General features: G+C 36.1%; 1 protein-coding gene across 1 annotated transcript in view; it reads right to left on the bottom strand.

Annotated features, from left to right (window-relative positions):
* Nucleotides 1-1,643: 1,643 nt before the first annotated feature.
* The window catches only part of DNAH8 (dynein axonemal heavy chain 8), a 134,675-nt gene continuing 114,688 nt past the window's right edge, over nucleotides 1,644-21,630 (bottom strand). Inside the window, exons 76-89 of the mRNA XM_083349336.1 lie at nucleotides 18,660-18,781; nucleotides 18,233-18,351; nucleotides 17,857-18,059; nucleotides 17,249-17,322; nucleotides 16,638-16,790; nucleotides 15,406-15,561; nucleotides 14,575-14,691; nucleotides 11,765-11,866; nucleotides 10,971-11,131; nucleotides 8,076-8,232; nucleotides 4,441-4,593; nucleotides 4,142-4,331; nucleotides 2,853-2,974; nucleotides 1,644-2,030 (exon numbers count right to left, since the gene is read on the bottom strand). Of these exons, the coding sequence (XP_083205462.1) occupies nucleotides 1,743-2,030; nucleotides 2,853-2,974; nucleotides 4,142-4,331; nucleotides 4,441-4,593; nucleotides 8,076-8,232; nucleotides 10,971-11,131; nucleotides 11,765-11,866; nucleotides 14,575-14,691; nucleotides 15,406-15,561; nucleotides 16,638-16,790; nucleotides 17,249-17,322; nucleotides 17,857-18,059; nucleotides 18,233-18,351; nucleotides 18,660-18,781 (2,117 nt within the window). The 3' untranslated portion in view covers nucleotides 1,644-1,742. The remainder of the gene's footprint in view (nucleotides 2,031-2,852; nucleotides 2,975-4,141; nucleotides 4,332-4,440; nucleotides 4,594-8,075; nucleotides 8,233-10,970; nucleotides 11,132-11,764; nucleotides 11,867-14,574; nucleotides 14,692-15,405; nucleotides 15,562-16,637; nucleotides 16,791-17,248; nucleotides 17,323-17,856; nucleotides 18,060-18,232; nucleotides 18,352-18,659; nucleotides 18,782-21,630) is intronic.

The following is a 21,630-nucleotide window of genomic DNA, read 5'->3' as shown; positions in this document are numbered from 1 at the left end:
AGAACATATCCTATTCAGCCCCTTAAAGCAGGTCATTACATTTAGGTTCAAAATTTTGATAGCTGGAAATAACTGATGGAATATATACAAAAGTAGCTTGCCGAGATTTAAACAGGAATGACTATAAAATTACCAGCTAATTTAATTATGATTGTGAGGCACTGAATAACAGAGCTGAGTTATCTTTCTGCACAGCTTAATTTGGAGCATTCAAAATAGATCAAGTATAGATAATCCCCAAGAAAACACATTTTTTTCATAAACCATTGAAATAAAAAACATTCTTAGCTAACAGCCAATGATATGGAAAGTGGTCTGCATTCCTTATGCTAGCCTGTTGTATTTCAGGAACTGTATTTTACTTCAGCAGATGCATAACAGAGAGGCTAGATGGTTGTATGTTTTAAATTGAAATTAAATGGAGCAGGAGGTAAGGGAGGAGAAAACAGGTTATGCAGATAGAAGTTAAATGTAAAACAGCTTACCAGTATTTTATCAATTAACAATTGTAATTGTGTTATAAAACCCATATTGTTGGTTGGGACCTTCTGAGATTGCCAGAAACTTTTCTATGTATGTGAATGCAGGAATCTCTCATTCAGGGCCCCTTTTTAACTCTCCCACCCCCACCGCTTAAAATAACAGCCATTTTGAAGTCTGCCACAAAATGTCCTAAGAGATCGAAATGCTCTGCTATTACTTTGTTCTTATGCCTTGATGTCAGACTTGTATTCCTTAATTATTTTGCACAAAGCTCCTCCTATCCAGAAGGCGGTTCATCAGCAGATGAAGGCATAAATCACATTAGAAGAAAATATGTGAAGGTCCCTCTAATGAAATTTATATTCTTCTTAGTGTCTGTCTTGGTACATAGTGTAGAGCAACATAGACAACTGGGCTTGTTTCAGGGTTACCATAATTGTAATTTTGTTTATTCTTGCTCCCTTATAAAAGTCTGCTCCAGGTTCCATAGATGTCTGTATGCAACTATGAACTGGCCACCCAGTATCTGAGAAAGTTCAGGGTCAATGTCTAATGTTAGTACAATGACATGCTGGTCATTGTGAAGATTTTGCCCTCAGAGGTAAGTCTGGAAGTGCTGTTTCCCCTCCTGTGAAGACACGTTAGTTTAAAAATTAAAGTATTCTCTGTAGTAAAATTTGTTCTGATAGTAGCCTTTGTCATTATGCTTATAAAGGCCGTATGTTACATCTCATGTAAAGAAATGCCTCCCCCCCTGCTTAATTTCTTAGCTTTCAATCCAGCTAAGCTTGCTTAAAAGAATGTTGTAACTGAGCTGCTGCTTGCAATGCCTTTTTGAAAACTGCCCACACACATTTTTACAAATATTTTCTGCACAGTATCTTCAAAAATGGAATATGCTTTTCTATAGCTTCCGACAGGCAGTTGATTCACAAACCAGTTAAAACTTGGGTTCTAACAAATACATTTTTAAAAACCTAGTTCATACAAAAATTCCAAAAACCTGTCCCATTGAATTCAAATACTATAATACTTTTAGTTATAAAGTACAATTATCATGGAAAGGAGAAAAAGACCAAAACTAAGACTGAATTTACATTTTGACAATAAGATTTAATATAGCTAGAAAACAAAACATAACTATATAAGAATTGCTAGAAAGAGGGAACAGAGTATCTAATTTTCAAGACAAATTAATTTGTGTGCCCTAGTGTTCAGAAGAACATTGCATGTTTCTGTTGTAGTCCAAGGACTACAATTTATTTTATGTCACATAGAAGAGCTACTCCTCTCAGTATCCAATGATCAGGAGATACAGTTGTTCTTAAGTAGATTGCAGTGATATAGGTCAAATCTGTTCTTCTTGGCTTCTTATAAATGGGACAAACATAGAGTTTAGGATCTCTTGGGCCTGTTGTGTTAATTGCAAATATATGTACAACAGGAAGTAAAGTGAAAAGAATCTTTGCTGTAGATTCAGTCAGCTTACTATTACGTCTATCCCATCCAGCTCCATCCAAGTATAATCCATAGATATAAACCCCTTCCTGTGTAAAAAAATGAATATTTATTATGTTAGAAAATTATCAGCTTTTACTCTTTATAACATAACTTGACTGATTTAACCTGTCTGGTATAAAAATATAATATAATTAGCAAAACTTGAAAAAGGGGAAAAATACTAGCAAAATTTGAGAAAATAAAACAATCTATAATGCTTCTGAATGATAATGAACAATGTTCACATATTTGTGCTTACTGAAAAGAATTGAAATACTTTTTGGGCTGTGAGATTAAAAGCAGTTTGCTGTTTTATGCTCTTTCCACCTTTCTCTCTGGGCATGGGCTCAGCCTGTAAATTCTCTAATTCCCTAATATCTATTTTTCTTAGTGTGGCTATATAAATGTAAATCTATTTACTTCTACATCTCTACTTATATCCATATCTGATGTACTTTAACAAAAAAACAATATTATGGAGTCAGGAAAAATGCAGGAACAGAATGCAGTAAGAAAAATCCTTTGTAGAACCCTATATTTCCTGCAGTCGTCCCCCTCCCCCCCCCACCTCAAGATGACAGAAGCAAATCAATTTGGGGAGGTTTTTGTTACAAGGATGTCTTCCTCCTCTAACTCCCTCCTCTATCTTTGCTACTTTGGTGGTGGGAAGATAGGAAAGGAGTATGTTAGGGCTACACAAGTGAAAAACACATGTGCTTTCTTTCTTTTATAGTTCATTTCATCGTTGAAAAATCTAAAGCAAATACAAACCAAACTTTTTTTTTAAAAAAAAATCCAATTAGAATGATCAGAACATAGACGTAGTTTGGAAATTAATGCAAAAAAGGATGCATCCACAATATACTTACAGGAGGGGCGGCAGTAATTTCTTCTTTGATCTGTTTCAGTACTTCATTATGGATGGTCACTGTATCCAAAGCCCAGCCTTTATGCGCTCTTGTAACCTCTTGTCTCATAGCTGTTAGAAAGCCTGTAAAACGGACCAAAGAATAAGACAGGTTTAACACAACCTTGTATACATTTTTATACTGTAGTGTTCTATGGCTAAAATGTTCACATAAAAAAACACTAAAATATTCAGCCAAAATTACCTAACACAAAATGTGGGTGAATAAGAACAAGAAAAATAAGAAAAATACAACATAATTCATCACAAGAGTCCTCGAACTATTGATGATACCAAATAGCTTCTGGCTTGTTGTTGTTGTTAGCTGCGAAGTCGTGTCCAACCCATCGCGACCCTATGGACAATGTTCCTCCAGGCCTTCCTGTCCTCTACCATCTTCTGGAGTCCATTTAAGCTCATGCCTACTGCTTCAGTGACTCCATCCAGCCACCTCATTCTCTGTCGTCCCCTTCTTCTGTTGCCCTCAATCTTTCACAGCATTAGGCTCTTCTCCAGTGAGTCCTTCCTTCTCATTAGGTGGCCAAAGTATTTGAGTTTTAGCTTCAGGATCTGGCCTTCTAAAGAGCAGTCAGGGTTGATCTCCTCTAGGACTGACCGGTCTTCTGGCTTGTATTCTCTTGCAATTATTTATCTTCCTCTTTTGCTTTTTCAAAAAAATCTGTAAATGTCTTTTGTGAATAAAAGATAGGTACCAATGAGGGGTAGATAATCCTCTAATCAAGACTAGGATAAGAATTTCAAAGGCAATCCTTAAAAGAACATTGTACTTTTAAATCACTTTATGAAATGCAGAATTTTGTTTGTTTAGTAATTTCAAGTTGTAATAAAATTCTACATAAAAATGGGGGGGGATCCTTGATAGTGCATGCATATTGACTTTCATTTATATGAAACAAGCTTGTGCATGTTAACAGTTTTAGAAAGAACTGTATATATTTAATATGTATGGCTTAAATGATGCTCTATTCACTGGTTTGTTTAAATAGTCAGATAAAGAGAAATGTGACTTTCACATGAATCTAACAGAAATCCTGAACAGTAATTTATAATTTTTAACTATGCAATTGAAAAAAGTTCTTTATATATATTGAATTCCTGCCTCTACTCTTATATGGATGTGATAGAATAAATCAAATGAAATGGAAAAGTTATCCTTTTTAATAGACTAATAAGGCTCCACTCTTGTAACAGAATGTATTGTTTATTTTATGCATAATAAATGATATTTACCCTGAGGATTAAAAAATCCAGTCATCCAAAATACATGTGGTCTTCCTTCAAAGATCCAAACACGGAACTGGGCATTTCTCTCTAAAAGTTCAGTAAACCAGAAACCCAGGGTAGAAGAATCCCATGATACACGCTTCCAGAGCTGAGGAATTCGAGCATCATACATGTTATCAAGAGCGTCTCTTAAGTTCTAGAGAAGTAAAAGATTAAACATGTAATGATATATTTGAATAGGAAAAGGCTTTATTTCAGAATGCATAATTATATATATATATATATATAATACTGTACTTAGTTACCTCACTCATAATAATAGTTCCTTCTATGGCTAGTTTAAGGTCAAGGAGGCTGTTTCGGACTATTTTGATAACTTTCTGCATTCGGTCTATTTCTTGGCGAAGAAAAATGTTCATAGAATTAAGGTGGCCCATTTTAATTAAACGAGCTTTTACCTAAATAAAAGTAATTGAAAGAAAACAAGTCAGTAATAAAGCATTTAGAATAGCTTTATCCTAAATAAAGAATATTCAAGCAACAGTCTTCCTGTTTACAATACTATATAGGACCTGCCTATATGTTCATGTGCATTGGCACTGTAAACAGCAGTTTCCTGCTCCTCTTCCCAGCCATGTCTATTATAGTTCTCATTTGGTGCTAGAGGCAGAATATCACAAATGACAATAAATCCCATTGATAATAATCCTGATACCTTGATAATGAACATATTTTGCTCTTTGATGGTACACCAGTTTGAAGTGCAACCTCACTCTTACAGTAGGGCTGGACTAAATGAACTTTGAATGTTTGTTTGAAAACATTTGTAGGAAATCATGTGAATATGTGAGAATAAAGACAGCAGATTATGGAAAGCAAATTAAGAGTTCAATCCAGAAATTGATCATGCTTTATCAACACAGAAGAATATTTGTAGTTCAGGGTTGAAATGAGGTGCACTGATGTTACCTAGTTTGAGTAATGAAACATCTGCAAGAAAAGAACCAAGCTCAGAGATCATGCTTTTTTTAAGAGAAAGAAGCATTATAATGCTACTACAAAACCAAGTGTATCTGTAGAACACTAGTATTCCTGCATGTGTTCAAATAGTTAACGAATTTCATGAAGAAATTCTATGCAGCCACCATGAATTCTAATGCAGAAGTCTGTGAGCTGCCCTCAGTAGAGTGTGCCTTAAATCAGTAGACATTATGATCATCTAAGCTCAGATATATAATGGAAATGACCATTCAGTTAGTGGAAGGCAATGCAATTATTGTATTCTTATATTTATTTAAGATTTGTAAGCTATTGTTGCAGACAATGCAAGTAGCCATTAAATTTTGAGAAATAAGTATGGTAACTAACAACAGTAAATATGTACTACATTTAATAAAACTTTTATGTTTTTCTTTAAGCAAGAGGAGAAATTACAACTTTAATATTTGTCTTATTCTTTCATATCTCTTCTGGGTGAATCTTTATAGCATCTTTTCTCATTGCTCTTGAGCTCCTCATTGGAGTTTTAAAAGGCAGCACAGATGCGCCAATATTTGCAGCGTCTTGATATAAATATGAAAATTATTCATTAATATACCCAGTTGCTTGCATTTATTATAATCTAGGGATGCACATGACCTTTTGATGTGAAATATGGAATCAAGGGAAACATTCTCATTGGTAAATGATTAGCTAATAATTTTTCCTTCAGGTAGAGTAATTAGATACATATACAATGAAATTCAGATTTTAACATCACAAAGGGACTCATTTTCTCCTTATGCAGCACCTGAGAATTTCTTCTAATAGCAGATTTAGAGTCTGGCTAAAGCAGGATGGGTGCATGTCAGGAAACCATTCTCTAACAAATAAAAGTCCTATTCAGGTGTATTGGAAGCAGAGGGTTAAAAAGCAGGACAAAGCATTTCATCATTCATTCATTCATTCATTCATTCATTCTGAAATAGAACTTTATTCTAATATTATTTCCTGATATTATCATGTAATAACATCTTTTTCAGTGGCCGGAGGTGGAAAAGACAGGATCCCCTCAGCAAGACATTCCTTTTTTTAAAGTGTTTTCAAAAACACATATTAAGAAAAGAAGCAGCTTTGAACAGACACCAGTCAACGAGAAACAAAAGAAGCAGGGATAGGTTTTAAAATTATTTGCCCTCAAAGCTGTCCCTTTTCTCTCTTCTTCATTAACATTTGGTGCAGCCCTAGGAAAGTGATTTTAGCTCTTTTTAACCCAAGAATTATTCGAAGAGATATAAATAATGAGTAGTGAGAATCACCAGCTGTAGACTTTTTAATAAGACAAGCCCCTTGGAATTAAGATACTAAGAGCTTTGAAAATGCATATTTAATGTCAGGCTTTCAACCAAGCAATGCCGATAGCATATTTAAAAACAAGGTAATGTTCCAATGGTAATGTTGCAGAGCTCAGAAATGACCCTGAATCATTTCTGGTTCAAACTGAGCCTGTTCAAAGTGTTCAAAACCCAGAGGCCTGGGACCAGAGTGATCATTTCAACTCCTGCTTAAAATATTAGTAGATACTTTTCTTTCAACCAAGCAAAAAGAAAAGGGTTGGCCTCTTTTAGTTATACCTGGCTAAGCCAAATCATACTGTACCAACCTATTGGATTCATAGTGAATGCCATTTGCTGGGGTAAGCAATGCCTGTCCTATGGAAATCCCTCAGAAGAATAAATATATGATCCAAGGTGAGTCAAATACAGTGATCATGTTCTGTACCAGCCTGCTACCGGCCCTGCAGAAAAGGCAGGGACAACCCCTTTTACAAGAAGGCAAGAGGCTGGAACTAAGCCTGCCAAATTTATGGACACAAAAGCAAACAGAACAAGACACGAACCATGAAACAGGAGCTATTCAAGCAGTTGCCTTCAGCAAACCAGCCCTCCTACGCATTCCCCTTTTATACAGTTCAGGGCGTGGCTTCTCTCTACCTCCTTCCGAGGTGCCCCATTGCCTTCCTCTGTTTACTCCTGATTGACTGCCTCCTGCGTAGGGTGTCCTTGAACAGGGCCAGCTGTGGGTCATCTTCATCCACGCTGTCAGGCTCACACAGCTGGGTCTGTGTCGTGACCAGGTGGGAGGGGCCTGGCTGAGGGCTCTGTGGAGCCTCAATATTATTCTCAGCAAGCTCTCCAACACCCCCCTCTTTCTCCTCTGAATCGTCCGACCCAACTGCCGAACCCACAGGCTGACCCTGAATCACAACAGATCATTAAATTATTGCAAGCCATACAGTTCAGGGTCTGAGACTACTAGAAAACAGCCCAAGGCATTATAGCCCCAATTTCATGCTCCACAATTATGGTATTTCAATTTTGTTTGCTGCTCAGAGTCATTTGCCAAGAAGGGTGGGCATATAAATTGGATCAATCAATTAATAAATACATAAAAAACAAATTACGATGAGGTTCTTTTGTTGGAATGCAACATTTCATTTTGTCCAAAGACATCATTTTGCATTTTGCCAGGAAGTTTGCCAACAAAATATAGTTTTAATAATTGCTGTATTATTTATATGATCCTCTGGCAAAATTGAAATAGCTGCTCCATACAGTCCAACAGAGCTATTTGGAAAATATCCAGAACCCATCCCCACTTCTGATACACACACATATACATACATACATACACACTTCTGTAAAATATATTGAATGTTACCATAAAAACACACAACCTCCCCCAAATTTTAAGTCTATAGCATCACACAACCGTGATAATTCTATGGTCCTCAGGGGCAAGTGTGGATCTTGACTAGAAAAAAGAATTGCCCAATAGCCTGTGTGAAACTGACACATGAAGGGTTGAGAAGAGTATTTCCTTTCAGCACTCTTAAACAATACAAGAAATTTACCACTATGGATCAGTATTTTCATGCTTATATGTGCTGTAGAACAATTACCTCATGGGGTATATAATCAGGGGGCAGTTTCTCCAGCATATCTTCAGCTAGTCTATACACAATAGCTTCTCGAGTTTCTCCTACTCCACCTCCACTTTCTTTTGGTTGAATATTGGTAATAGTGTTCAAGACATCAGCTGCTGTGTTACTCTGGTAACTGAAAGGAATATTAAATGATATGCAATAAAGTCAGAACATGTGTCAAATAGTTTTGCTATAAATAACCCACAATAAAAAAACAGAGACAATTCAATCGATTCCTGCTATTTCTGGCATGGGGGGAGGGGCGAGATAACAAATTCATTAAACTGAAGATCATCAAACTATGATTGGCCATGACATTTGAATGTAACCAGAAAATGGCTTTTGTATATTTCTGAGTGCTTAAAACAGGCAAGGCCAACTAACAGCTCATAATATGAAGCACAATTTTGATTATTAGTTTAAAAACCACAGCTGTGTTCATGTATAACACTAAGCACTTTGTTGATCTATCTCAGCAAGCTTCTGTCTTGTATCTTTTCCCTTACCATCTCCTCATTCTCTTTTCTGAAAAGGAGGGGAGGAACTTGGAAAACTTTCGGGTTTGAGGTTTGAGTTTGTGAGGCCCTGAAGTGCTTTGGAGTTTTTGAGAACAATTTGTTATTCTTGACCAGGTTGTCTTCAAGATCTACAGGTAGTAAACATGTGCTCTGTACATAAATTCAGCATTGCTTTGAAAATATTTTTAAAGCACAGGGAGATATTACTGCTCCAAATGGGTTTTCAGTTTTTTAAATTTTAAAGCAGAAAATTTGAAGTAAAGGAAGGACCTGTGGAGAAAAATCTAAAGCTTCTGTAGATTCCCCAAATGATTAGATGCTAGTGTCTCAAACTAGAAATGTCATTTACTTCCTTCAGTATATTGTTCTTTAAATATGCATAGTGGATGGAATTCTCAATTCATACAGCAAACTACTTTTTTAAAAAGCTGCTGCATGAAGAGTTTCCTAGCATTCCAAATGAGGTTGTTGAGAAACTGATGTGGAATTAGCTATAGAGAATGCTTAAAGAAACAGATTATCTGTGAGCGAGCTGCACGTGTTCCCAATTTCCTTCTGGGCAAAATTCAAGTTGCTAGTTATTACCTTGAAAGCCTTGCATGGCACGGGACCAAGTTACTTGTGGGACTGCCTTTCCCCAAGGACATCTGCCTGCCCTACCAGATTTGAAAGGGTAGGCATGTTCCTAAGGCCTTCCCTTAGGATTTAGGATATGTGCCATTTCCCTGGCAGCCTCTTTCCTATGGATCACCATTTCTCTGAGGTTTTGTAGGCCCCCACACTTTTAACCTTAAACACTTAAGAATTGGCTTTCCCCCAAAATGCTAGGATAGGGCAAGAACTTGTGCACTGCATGGGAAAGTTTAGCTGTAGTTCCAGGTGTTTTGGTTTTAATGTTTTTATTATAGATAAATATTGTTGGTTTTTTTAGTTGCAAGCCACCCCTGGGTTCGGTTCAATATGGGCAGCTATATAAAGGTTTTAAATAAATAAATAAAATGAAGGGACATTATCAATGACTGTCAATTACAATCCAACCCTTCCCAAAATGCTCATGTTCTGATTACCACACCTTTGGACTGTTGCAATTTATATGGGATTATGTCTGAAGATATATCAGAAACTGCAGCTGATACAGAAGGTGGTGGCAATGCTACTAACTGGAGAAAAACACTGTTGTAGAATTCTACCTATTGTTTAGGTTGCTGCAATACCGGTAGTATTCTGTACCAAGTTCAAAGGGTTGGGTATTACCCATAAAACCTTATGCAGTATATCAGGAATTGTTTTTCTAAGTATGCTTTGATATCCAGTCTGGTCCCCTGTTGAGAAACTGCCTCTCTTGGGAGAGCTATGGTTTGGGATAAAATGTCAGGCTTTCTTGGTAGTCGTCCCTATACCTTGGGATATGCTGCCTTTGGAGCAGCATAGAACATAGAGTCGTAGGGCTAGAAGGGACTCCAGAGGTTTTCTGGTTCAATCCTCTGCTCGAGGCAGGAGCCTTGAAGGATAGGTCGCTAAGTCTTTCCTTTTGCTTAAAATAGACCCTCAGGTGGTACAGTGGTGATGCAACTGTTATGTCATAGGGTTTTTTTTCTTTATGCCTTTTCTCTTCTTTCTGGGAGATGCCATATATAAGTTGGTTTTAGAAAAGACCAAGGAATTATTATTAAAAGACACTATTTCTGACACACCCTGGATAATTGAGAAAGTCAAATACCAAAAATATGTCAGTATGTGTTTCATTGATTATAAAACGGCCTTTGATTGTGGTTGATCACATCAAGCTGTGGAAAGGGGTCAGAAAAAATGGGAATTCCAGAACATCTCATTGCCCACAATCAAAGGCCGTTTTATAATCAATGAAACACATACTGACATATTTTTGCATTTTATTTCTATTTGAAACTGCTTAACAGATGAGGGTGAAAATTTATTTTTAAATGAGAAGCACTTCCTGAGAAACTGAAAATTATTACTTTTCTTCCAATTTGTTTAATCTATGTTCTGTTTGGAGAAGTGTCAATCAAATCACTTAATATATTAAGGTGGGATAAAGGTGCTGTTGAATTGTATGCCTGAAACATTTGAGAAATGCTTTATGTTTATAGCACAATCACACTGATTATACTTTTCAGTAGCTATACTTTACAGCACAATCTTGTGCATGTGATTTCAACAGAGCTCAGTCCAGATATATGTGCATCAGCTTGAATCTTTAAACTTTAGGAAGTCAAGGAAAGCTTCCTTAAATTTTGCATTTATTCAGACTCTTGAAATTCCCAGTAAAATGTCCTTTGTTACTAAAATTATTTTTAAAAAACTTGAATAACAACTTGTTAGATCCACTTACGTTATGTCTGCATTAGGGTGGAGACCAAAGACTTCAGGACTATCCATGGCGGGAAGAGTTGAAATGTAGTCTTGATATTGCTCAAGTGTTTTGCAAACTGGGATTTTATATCCAGTATAAAAACAGAAAGTGTTTTCAAACATCTTCTCACTGAACCAGACCTATACAAATTAATGGTGAAAAGTTAATAGTTAGGTATATGATTCAAGTAGAAAAAAAGAAATCGGCTACTCATTAAAGCCAAACTATAGGTGTACATCAAGACTGTTAGTTGACTCATTAAGGATTTGGGAATTTTCCTCTTAAAACAAAAAACTATGAATGAGACATATTCTTCAATCCAGCTACAAGGACCTAATAGTGTATTGATCCTAAGGGGAAAACAGCATCCAAAATTAATAAGCTTTAATTTTCTAGCAACTGTGGTTCCAAGTTTTAGGAAACTTTTAGGCAAGGTAACCTAAAGGATCCACTTTCTTCTTGTTTCCATTGCCCACTCATTTGGCATTGGCCCAAACTTCCTTCAAGGAGAAGGCGAAATAAAGAAAATTTTCCAGTTGTATATAGAGAGCAGATGAACCAGCATTAGCGTGAACGGAGGAAGAGAACAGGGCCAGGAGGAAACAAAGGTCGGCATAGGTTCTTGTATGACACTAGTTCTGTCAGATGTCCAGCAAAACCCTGTTTCCAGAAGATGTATTTCTTACAGTGACTGTCTTAATGTATTGAAAGTATATTTTAAAACCATTCTTTAATTTTATTTGATTAAAAACTGTTTTGTCTTATTTTCTTACCCTTGCAAAGCAGTTAAGAAGACGTTTATCATAATCATCAGTGACTCTGCCTCCATACTGTACTTCACCAATCATGTATCGGACTGTGCTCCAAGATATTCCCTATGGAAAATGTGGAAAATGGAAAACAAAAATATGTCTCAGAAATCAAGTTTTTAGTCATACTCTTTTGTCGCAAACCTCTCTTTTGCATAAGTTTGCACTCTGTTTATATGCAGGGATCATGGATTTTATCAAAGTGCGAGGCTTGGATTTTCACCAACTGTTCTTTTCCTCTTGATATATCACCCACATTTTCATCAATCCAGAGAGCTGAAAATGGTTAACAAAAAATCTTTTGCCAATTTGCTTTGGTATATATCACAGTATTAATTGCATGTATTATAAATGTATTGTGGAAATGCTAAATAGCTGTCTAAAATATAAATGGGGTTTCCTTGTTCTTTAAGCAATTGTTTAATGTATGATCCATCTTGTGCAGATACTGTATTCATACAAAAGACAGTGGTGTACTGCATCGTGTATTGCTACTTTGGCTTCAGTTTTCATTATTTGGCAAGGCATTTCTTGTTATACAATCTAGGAAAACTAAAAGCACGTATGAGCTTTGTGAACCAAAATGTTGTTGTATAGTAATGCCAGCAAAAGTAAACAAACTGAGCTCTTAAGTTAGCTCTAGTTGTGCAAGTAAGTGCATTTGAATCCTAATAACAATAATATTGTGCAGATTACAGTACTTGTTGTTGTTGTTAGTTGCGAAGTCGTGTCCGACCCATCGCGACCCTATGGACAACGTTCCTCCAGGCCTTCCTGTCCTCTACCATCTTCTGGAGTCCATTTAAGCTCACGCCTACTGCTTCAATGACTCCATCCAGCCACCTCATTCTCTGTCGTCCCCTTCTTCTATTGCCCTCAATCTTTCACAGCATTAGGCTCTTCTCCAGTGAGTCCTTCCTTCTCATTAGGTGGCCAAAGTATTTGAGTTTTAGCTTCAGGATCTGGCCTTCTAAAGAGCAGTCAGGGTTGATCTCCTCTAGGACTGACCGGTTTGATCGCCTTGCAGTCCAAGGAACTCGCAGGAGTCTTCTCCAGCACCACAGTTCAAAGGCTTCAATTCTTTGGCGCTCAGCCTTTCTTATGGTCCAGCTTTCACTGCCATACATTGCAACTGGGAAGACCATAGCCTTGACTAAAACCATTCTGTATAAGATTACCAGCTTGTTGCAATCTCTTCGCTCTTAGCAAGGCAGTGTGGGAGGATAGAAGGCCTCTTACACACTCTGGATTGATACACTCTTCTGAGAAAAGACTCAGCTTCAGAAGAAAGTGATGTGTGCATTTGAATTTATATTACTATACTGTGGGAAGCCCCCCTCCAGAGAAGGAAATATATTGGGGAATATTAAAAGGCAGAATATTATATTTCCCCAAAGGATCTTAAAGGCAGAAAAGCAGGCCCAGTTTTTCTTAATAGCCTCAAGCAGAAACTAACCAGGCCAGCTCTGTAGAAATGCAGATTTGATAATCCCATTCAGAAAGACTGAGGTCCCATTCATGAGCAAATGCTAGCAGGCAGAAGCCCATTCAAGACAAAATATTTTGAAATAACTTGCAGCAAAACTGATAGCTAACAATAGCAGAGTGATAGAATTAGAACCAGTAACCCCTCTCACCCAAAAAATTGAACACAGGACATAACCATCAGCCACAGTCCCAGGGAAGCAGGACATGACCTTTAGGACATAATAGGATTAACCCATCACCATCAGAATACCAAAAAGGCACACTGAACCTCAGGTCAAAGTTCATGCCACAGGAACAAGTCCAAACACAAAAGCCCAAGAAGGTATAAAAACCCACTATTCCCAGCTCCATGTGGTCAGCTGCCTCACAGCCATATTTGTGTCTGGTTCTGCAACTCAATAAATAAGCCTCCATTTTGTTTATTCCCAGCTTGGATTGGACCCTGATGAAGATTTTTCTTTCAACAATATGCAGCCAAGGAATGTTTCATTTTCTTATGCAACATTATCAGAGATAATCTTTCCTTCATCTGTAATTCTGCATTCTTTTAATGCCCTTCCCCCCTATTGCCCAAAGTGTGCATTTTGATTCTGAGGGGCATAAACATACTTCTGAAACTTTATCCCCCTGTCTAATTTACTTGTGCAGTGTGGAAGTACTGCCCTTTGGCTGGGAAGTAGTCCTGCAATTCAAAGCACATTTCTCCTCATAATTAAACAGTATGCTATATTTTAAAAAGCATGTATGCATGTTTTTATTTTGTAAAAATGGAGAAAATTCTGAAAATAAATACACAAGCGATTTTGACATGTAAAAATTTTGCTCATACTGAAGGACTGTGGTTCTGCTTATGAAATGTTCAAATTAAGATATTTTTACAATACAATGTAAGGTAGCAGAAGATGAGTACTGATAGAAATGGATGAGTGGCTTTTGACTTGCATTGCATTGGATCTGCTAAGTAATTAGCTAAGCCAGTTCTGCCAACTTTTAATTAAACTCCATTCCATACACTCCTCCCTGATCCCAGCTCCTGATACCGCCAGGAGATTTTTTTTTCTGCAAAAAAAAACAAACAATTCTTGTCACATAAAGTAGTCATTTGAGACACAGGGAGCTGAGAAGTGAAGTGGTAAACCCAAAATGACTCTTCTGTCTGAATTTTCATCTATATCAGTAACAAAGTTGTATCTCTAGTGAGCCTCAGAAGCCTGTGAAATTTTTATCCCATTCAAGATACATAACTATTTGGCAGCACTTCTAAGTACAAATTTACAGATACTTACTTTCTTAATGTCACATTCATCCAAATGATTCTGTATAAATTGAACACTGGCTGTGAAGTCAGCAGAATTGAATTCATAGGGAATATTCCAGCCCAAAGGACCAAATTTTCGCCTTTCCTTATTATAGAAAATATATAACAAATAGGAATTTATTTAGATTTATGAATGTATACATATTTTGCTTTTTCATTAATAATAATTTGTTTAGCAACGTCCAATGTCCATGTTAGAGCAATATCATTATTAATCTTTCTCAGTATATAGCTCTGATACGAGATTTTTGATTTTTTTCATGACCAGCACAATCTTTTTTTTTAAAAAAAATGCAAATTCCATTACTGATATTCACATTAATATAGCAAACTATTTATTGTATAGATGGACGTTTTCTTTCTGTGAAAAGCTTATGCAGCATAATATATGTATATACAAGTGCAAATAATCCAAAATTCAGTGTACTATGACAAGTGAACATGGCATATCTTCCCAAATTCTATTCATACAATAAGCAAAGGGTTTTAATCTTTTTATTTTATATTTTTTCTACAAAAGATACAAGAAATAATACTATTAATATTACAATATTATTTAAGTGTTGTGCTTGGTTAAAATATAAATGAGGAACAGGGAAATAACAGGGCTACCAGTACAGCTATATACAATAAAATTTTTAAACTGTCACCACACTTTTGGAAATGAAGGATGAGTTTGCAAGATATGGCCTTCATGTGGCATGATGCATATAAAGCTTGTAGGCCTCAATGAATTACCAGGATGATTTCTTATGGAAAGATTCTATTAGGAACAAAATATGCTCTCTGTCTTTAATACCTGGACAGTAGAGTGCAAGAAGGCAACGGTATAAAGAAGAGGTTTCCACATAGGCATATTGCTGACATCAAGCAAGTCTTGATTTATCCCAGAGAACGTTCTCTTCAAACCAGCTCGTACACCTTGTGGAGGTTCATTGGTGAATTTTATCGAACTCTGGCATAACATGAAAAAAAGCTTTATTATTTCTGATTCCAAAGGAGTCATGCCACACGGTTTTGAAAAATGAAGGTCAGAGCACATCATTTAGAAAATGATGCTGTTTTGTCAAGTCCACAAATACAACTAAATGTACTGGTTAGAATGTTTACCATAGCAACTGCAAGGACACAGAAAGAGCAAATGAGGACATGTTTGGGATAGGAATCACACAGATGCTGTGACTTACACAACTGCCTCAGGCATTGGGGCATAGTATGTAATGGCAGCATTTGCATGATGACATCATGGTGTGCGTTTCAAGTAATATTAGCTGTTTTTGCAGTTTACTGCAAATGCTACTGTGTCTGTGCTTACTGAGTATTTGAATGAAGGAAATGTGATCAAAATTAAAAGCACATATACTTTATATGTTTCTGCATTGTCGTACAGGGCTATGGCACACAAATATTGTTAAGATAATCCACCTGCCACTTTTGTTTTGAAAAGAGTATATAGACCTTATTCATAGATTGAGAGGAAACACTTAATCATGGAAGTCCCCTTTCCCCACAAGTCTTGTTAGAGAGTTGGATGACATGCCGCCACACAGCGCTGGTAAGTACATGGGTGGCCACAGGAACAATGGGGAATCAGGAATCATCACCTCCTCTCCCCTTTCCATGAATAGCAACTTCGGCTAGACACCCAGCTTTGATTCAGATCAGAATGTTTTGATCCATGTTGCCTATATTCACGTTTGTCTCTTTAATTATCTAATACCTCTTATCATGAATACACAAACTACTCTGTTGCTAGTTCAAAATAGCAATGATCTGCACTGAGTGAGTAGCCCAAGAGCACCAGACACTTCAGAGCTATTGAGTGTAAATTGCTTTTGAATGTATCACACATCTGGTTGGCAGATAACATCCCCCATAAAGGAGTAGAAAACAATTTGTTTTTTGGACCAGTCTAAATGCAAACTAGCTCAAATGTCTTAAATGTTTAGATTTTTTCAGTTCCAAAGAAGGTAGTATTTTAGTTGATTTTTAAATCAATAAACACTCCCATTTTCATTAGATTTAACTAACCTGCAGCAAAGTGATTGGAAATCTATCATGTGGTTCAGTGGTTATCCAAACTCTGAAGGTCTCATCGGGAATATCAGCAGTCATCATCGTTTCCAAAAGTTCTTCCATAAATTCTAGACCTAGATGACAATTTTGAAGTAACACCCAGCCACCCTGTTCCCAAAACAGTTGATTAAACCATTTGTCTGAGCATATTGCTATTGATTAATAACACTATATGAAGATTTTTCTAATGAAAATTTATCTGTCATATACCATACATACTTTATCCTCCAATATTTTTTGTTAACACTATCAAAAACAAGTATGGATTTGCATACAGATGAAAAGAGTAGATTCCAAATGTAAATAAAGTAGCAGTGCCATCTTGTGGTAGTTATAAAAATCACAATAGGACAGCTATTGTCAATTGGGAGTAATGACATTTTTCGGGGTAATTACCAACGTAATAAATTTTAATTTTTGAAATCTGGGCATAATTATTGAGCTATTTAGTTGAATGAGAGTTATTCTACAATCAGTAAGCAAAGGACTGTAGCCTTTTTTCAAATACAAAACATTTTTGTTGGGGAAAAAATTAAAACCCAACTAAAAAGAACATTGCATGTTACCTGTACCATTGACATCTGAATTAGTTTGCGTGCATGAACTTCTTGTCCCTGACCCATAGATATAGCTCTGTTCTCTGCAATAAATAACACAATACAATGCTAATAAATTGAAATATTTTTTGCAATTGCAAATCAATTTTGAAAAGATTAAGATGAGCTTTTTTTATTAATTCATTTTTTTTCAGTTATGCATTTGATGTAGTCATTATTGAAGAACACCTGATATCTTTTATTTATCTCAGTTGTAGGGTTATTGTTTTGTTCTAGATTATTACTGAATATTTATTTTATCTTTGCTTGTGCTATTCCCACATTACCTTTAAAGCACGATAGCTTTCTGTTGTATTACTTATTTAATTAAAAATATGTAAATGAATGCAAAACGAAATAAAGTAGAATATAGAGCCTGCAGGCACTGAGGGAGCTGCCCACAGAGATTCGAATGTTTGGAGGCACCATATTAAGGAGCTGGGCTTTATTTAGTGGAAGAAACTATTACAAAAGGTAGGATTCCTAAGAGATCCACCTGAAAAGTTACTGCAAAGGCAGATTTAGTGTAGCAATTTTCTAAAATTCTTGTTTTGAAAAGTAGTAACATAAACTTATACCCAGTTTAAGTTTTCTAGCCAATGCATCAATTTGGTTCGTTGGGTCAGATCCCATAGACAAGAAGCAAATGAGAGGTGTCCTTCTATCACTTTCTTCCCATGTTTTCTCTAAATTTAAGATGACAGGTTCTGTATACTTCTCACTCAAGGAATCTCCGATATACTTTCGGGCCTGAGAAAGTGTGCGATCTGGGCACCAAGACCTACAAAAAAAAAATTCCTAAATTAGTGTTATATCATCTATTCATAATTATTTCAATGCTTTGAACATAACTTTTTAGAAAAATGTGCATCTTCCAGTGCCAATATATTGGCACTCCCTAAAAAGAACTAAGAACATATAAAAAAGTAATGCAAAATTAGTTGTGATATTGACCTGATAAGCAATAATTTGCGACAGGTATCTAGTGAATCATTATATCCATCCGGAATAGTTTCTTCCTCGGGAGCATCTTTATCAAACCAATTTTTCCATCCTTTCTCATTACGGGATATCTAATGAAGGACCAGAGGTAACGGTTAATCTTATTTTTCCTTTAAAGAATGGACAAGAAGTCTCCACTTCATTGAAGTCTTTGAATTCAGGAAAGATTAGTTCATATCACATTTGAAAATATGATAGCATTTATCATGATTTCTGCATCCACCTGTCTTGGAAAAAAATATGTGCACTTAAACTGCAGAACAACATAATGCCCTGGCATGAATGGCCATGTCACAAGTGGTCACAAAAGACCATAGGATTATTTGCTAATGCTAAAAGAAGTAAAAAAAAAACAACAACACTGAGGCTATAATCATACCTGATTCATAATTTCTGAAAACTGTGGTAGTTTGCTCAGTTCTACCAGATTGAGCCATGTCATATCTAGAATCCAGCGGAACGGTTTGGGAGGACAAGCTTTTAGATCCAGCGCAGCACCCCCTGGGTGAAAAAACATTAATAGTTACTGAAAATGGCCCCTATACACTAACAAATAACTGTATCAAGCCTTAAGATTATTATGAAATACATGCATGGTATGCGTATTATGGGTCTGAACAATAACAAAAATCATTAATTTTTATCCCAAGTATCACATTGTTCCATGCATAGGGTTTTTCCCCCCAATTATCTCTATTTGAGACACAGAGTAATGTTGCAATCCAAAGAACATTCACCAGCAGCTAGCCCACTATGCCTGATGGGATGGACTTCTGAATAAAAATGTCTATGACTGCACAGAGTAGTGAAATTCTAAGCAAACATCTTAGCTAGTTGAACTCCTATCCAACTCAGCAGGACTGTGCTAAATAAAGAGGTTCATGATCAAATTGCATAGAACTCTGTTCTGCAATTCACATTGGTTCTAGCATGGGATGTGTGCAATTGTCCTACTTCAGTTAGAAAGCGAAAGTAAGATTATTATTAATTCTGTTTTGTTTGTTTGTATCCTGACTTTATTATTTTTTACAAATAACTCAAGGCAGAGAACATATCCAGCACACCTTCCTTCTCCTATTTCCACCACAAAAAAAACCCTGTGAGATGGGTTGGGGGGAGAGAGAGAGAAGAAAAAAAGAGAGAGAAGAAATTATTGCTGTGGGTATCTTGCAAAATGAGAAGTTTGGAGCAGGTTGAGATGTGATTTTTTTTTCCTGGATCAACTTCTCATTGAAAGGCAAACGAATAGCAAGAAATAGTTCTAGTTCCGTAATACTCAAAATCACCCAACTGGCTTTCATGGCTTAAGGTGGAACTTGAACCACAGTCTCTCAATTTCTAGCCTAGGGTCTTAACCACCAGACCAAAGTGGCTCTCATGATGTCAGCCTCCTCATTGGGAAACTGAACCCTGGCTTCCCGTGTGACAGGAGATACTTAAGCACTATACTATCAAGGAATGTACTGTGTACATACCCAACAGATTATTTTCTCTGAGAATATGTAATGTTATGTAAACCATAGAAAAATGCTAAAAAATAGTAAGGAAAATAAAGATTAGTTAAGGAAAAGCAATTTAGCAAAATCCAGTTTAAAACAAGACTTGTAGAAGAAAATATTTATAGTTCAGGGTTAAATGGTTGGGTTTAAGTTTCGAGGTTTTCTTGCAGATGTTTCTGCAAGTGCTGGTGAAGTTACCTAGTTTGGTAATGCAACATCTGAAGCAAGACTATTTACTATATGTCTTCACATTTCCCACTTCTGTTAAAAAAAACAAACAAAAAATCTTTGCTTCCACTATATCCAAATCACTCTCATTCTCTAAGCGTTTTAACCTCTCTGTTTCCAAAGAACTCATCAGCTCCAATGATCACCAACCTTTTTTGATTTTCCTTCCTCTTGACCTAGTTATTCTCCATACTGTATATTTTGCAAGCTGATCCCCATTCATTGTCGTTATTTTATTAAACCAACTCCATGTATTTTGTTCCTGCTCACTCACTTTCAGATTCAATGCATACTCACTCAGCAGCTGTTGAGTCTTGGTCTTATTTTCTCCTGTTTTCTTACACACAGTTCTGAAATACCTCATTCTACTTTGATGTTTCTACTGACATCCCCAATTCACACTTCCATATAATACAATAGACAGAATCAAGTTCTTATACAATACCTTTTTCCCCTTAATATTAATTCCTCACCATGGACAGCATGCTACTCATTAGCTTTTATCAGCATTTACACATCTTAATATTTCTCCACCTTGAGTAATCAAGATTCAAATACTCGTTTGACTTTTTTCACTATTTATGTATTAAATCATTCCTTTTTACTCTCAATACAACTATCTTTGTTTTCTTGATATATCAGTTTTCAGATCCATTCTTTTTTGTAGTTTAATCATTGCTGCAAAATAAGTTCTCCAGTAATCAGACATTATTACCTGTACACATAGGTACATATACTTTCACATTGCCAGCCAACACATCTTTAATACCACAAGTATTTTAATATATTTATTTATACCAGCATGCAACCAACAAGACATTGCCTATCTTCATTTTATCATTTGCAAGCATTCCATATCCCCACACATTTTTTACTCTTTAGCATCATATACTTATCAAATTCAGCATTTAAACCTTCAAATTTATATTCATGTAAAACACATTATAATTCATTGATCAGACATTTTCTCTAAATCAATGTTTCTCATGTTTTTCAATGATTTGATGAAGAGCAAAACCTTGCTCTGTGCAGTCCCTGCGAGGCATAAAGCCATCCTACAGATGTTGCTCATTGTCATCTCTTGTAACCTGTCAATCAAAATATTATCAAATACCTTCCCAGGTACAGCTGAGAAACCAATCCATCAGCCTTCCTTGTTACCTTTCTTTTTGTCTACAGGGGCAACTACAGCATTCTTCAAACTGTGCAAACTTCTCATACAAGTTAAATAAGGTGCACAGTTATTCCTTAGGCAAACTGTGCCCTTATTTAGTATTTCTCTATTTACACTATCTAAAACTGCAGACTACCATTCTCACAGCACTGCATATTAACATTCATAGCAGTCATGCCAATTCCATTCTTTGGTGTCTCATCATCAATCCCATAAAAATCTCAAATACTCCTTTCGGCATTCTCTCACTTCTTTATTGGAATTTCATTCCAAGTCATTTAATCACTTTAATTTTTAATTCCACTCACTTTGAGGGAGGGTCTTTATTTAAACTCTGTTCACCCATTTTCGAAACAATTTTTACATTCATCGAGTCACTTTGCATTTTTTTTCTGCCTCTTTTAATCTTGTTCTTTTGACTAAACACTTTGCAATTCTATTTTTGTTAT

Source organism: Vipera ursinii, assembly GCF_947247035.1.
Source record: "Vipera ursinii genome assembly, chromosome: 1".
In the NCBI taxonomy this organism is placed as follows: domain Eukaryota; kingdom Metazoa; phylum Chordata; class Lepidosauria; order Squamata; family Viperidae; genus Vipera; species Vipera ursinii.
Note: the sequence above shows the minus strand (reverse complement) of the source record. Positions and strands in the feature narration are given on the sequence as shown.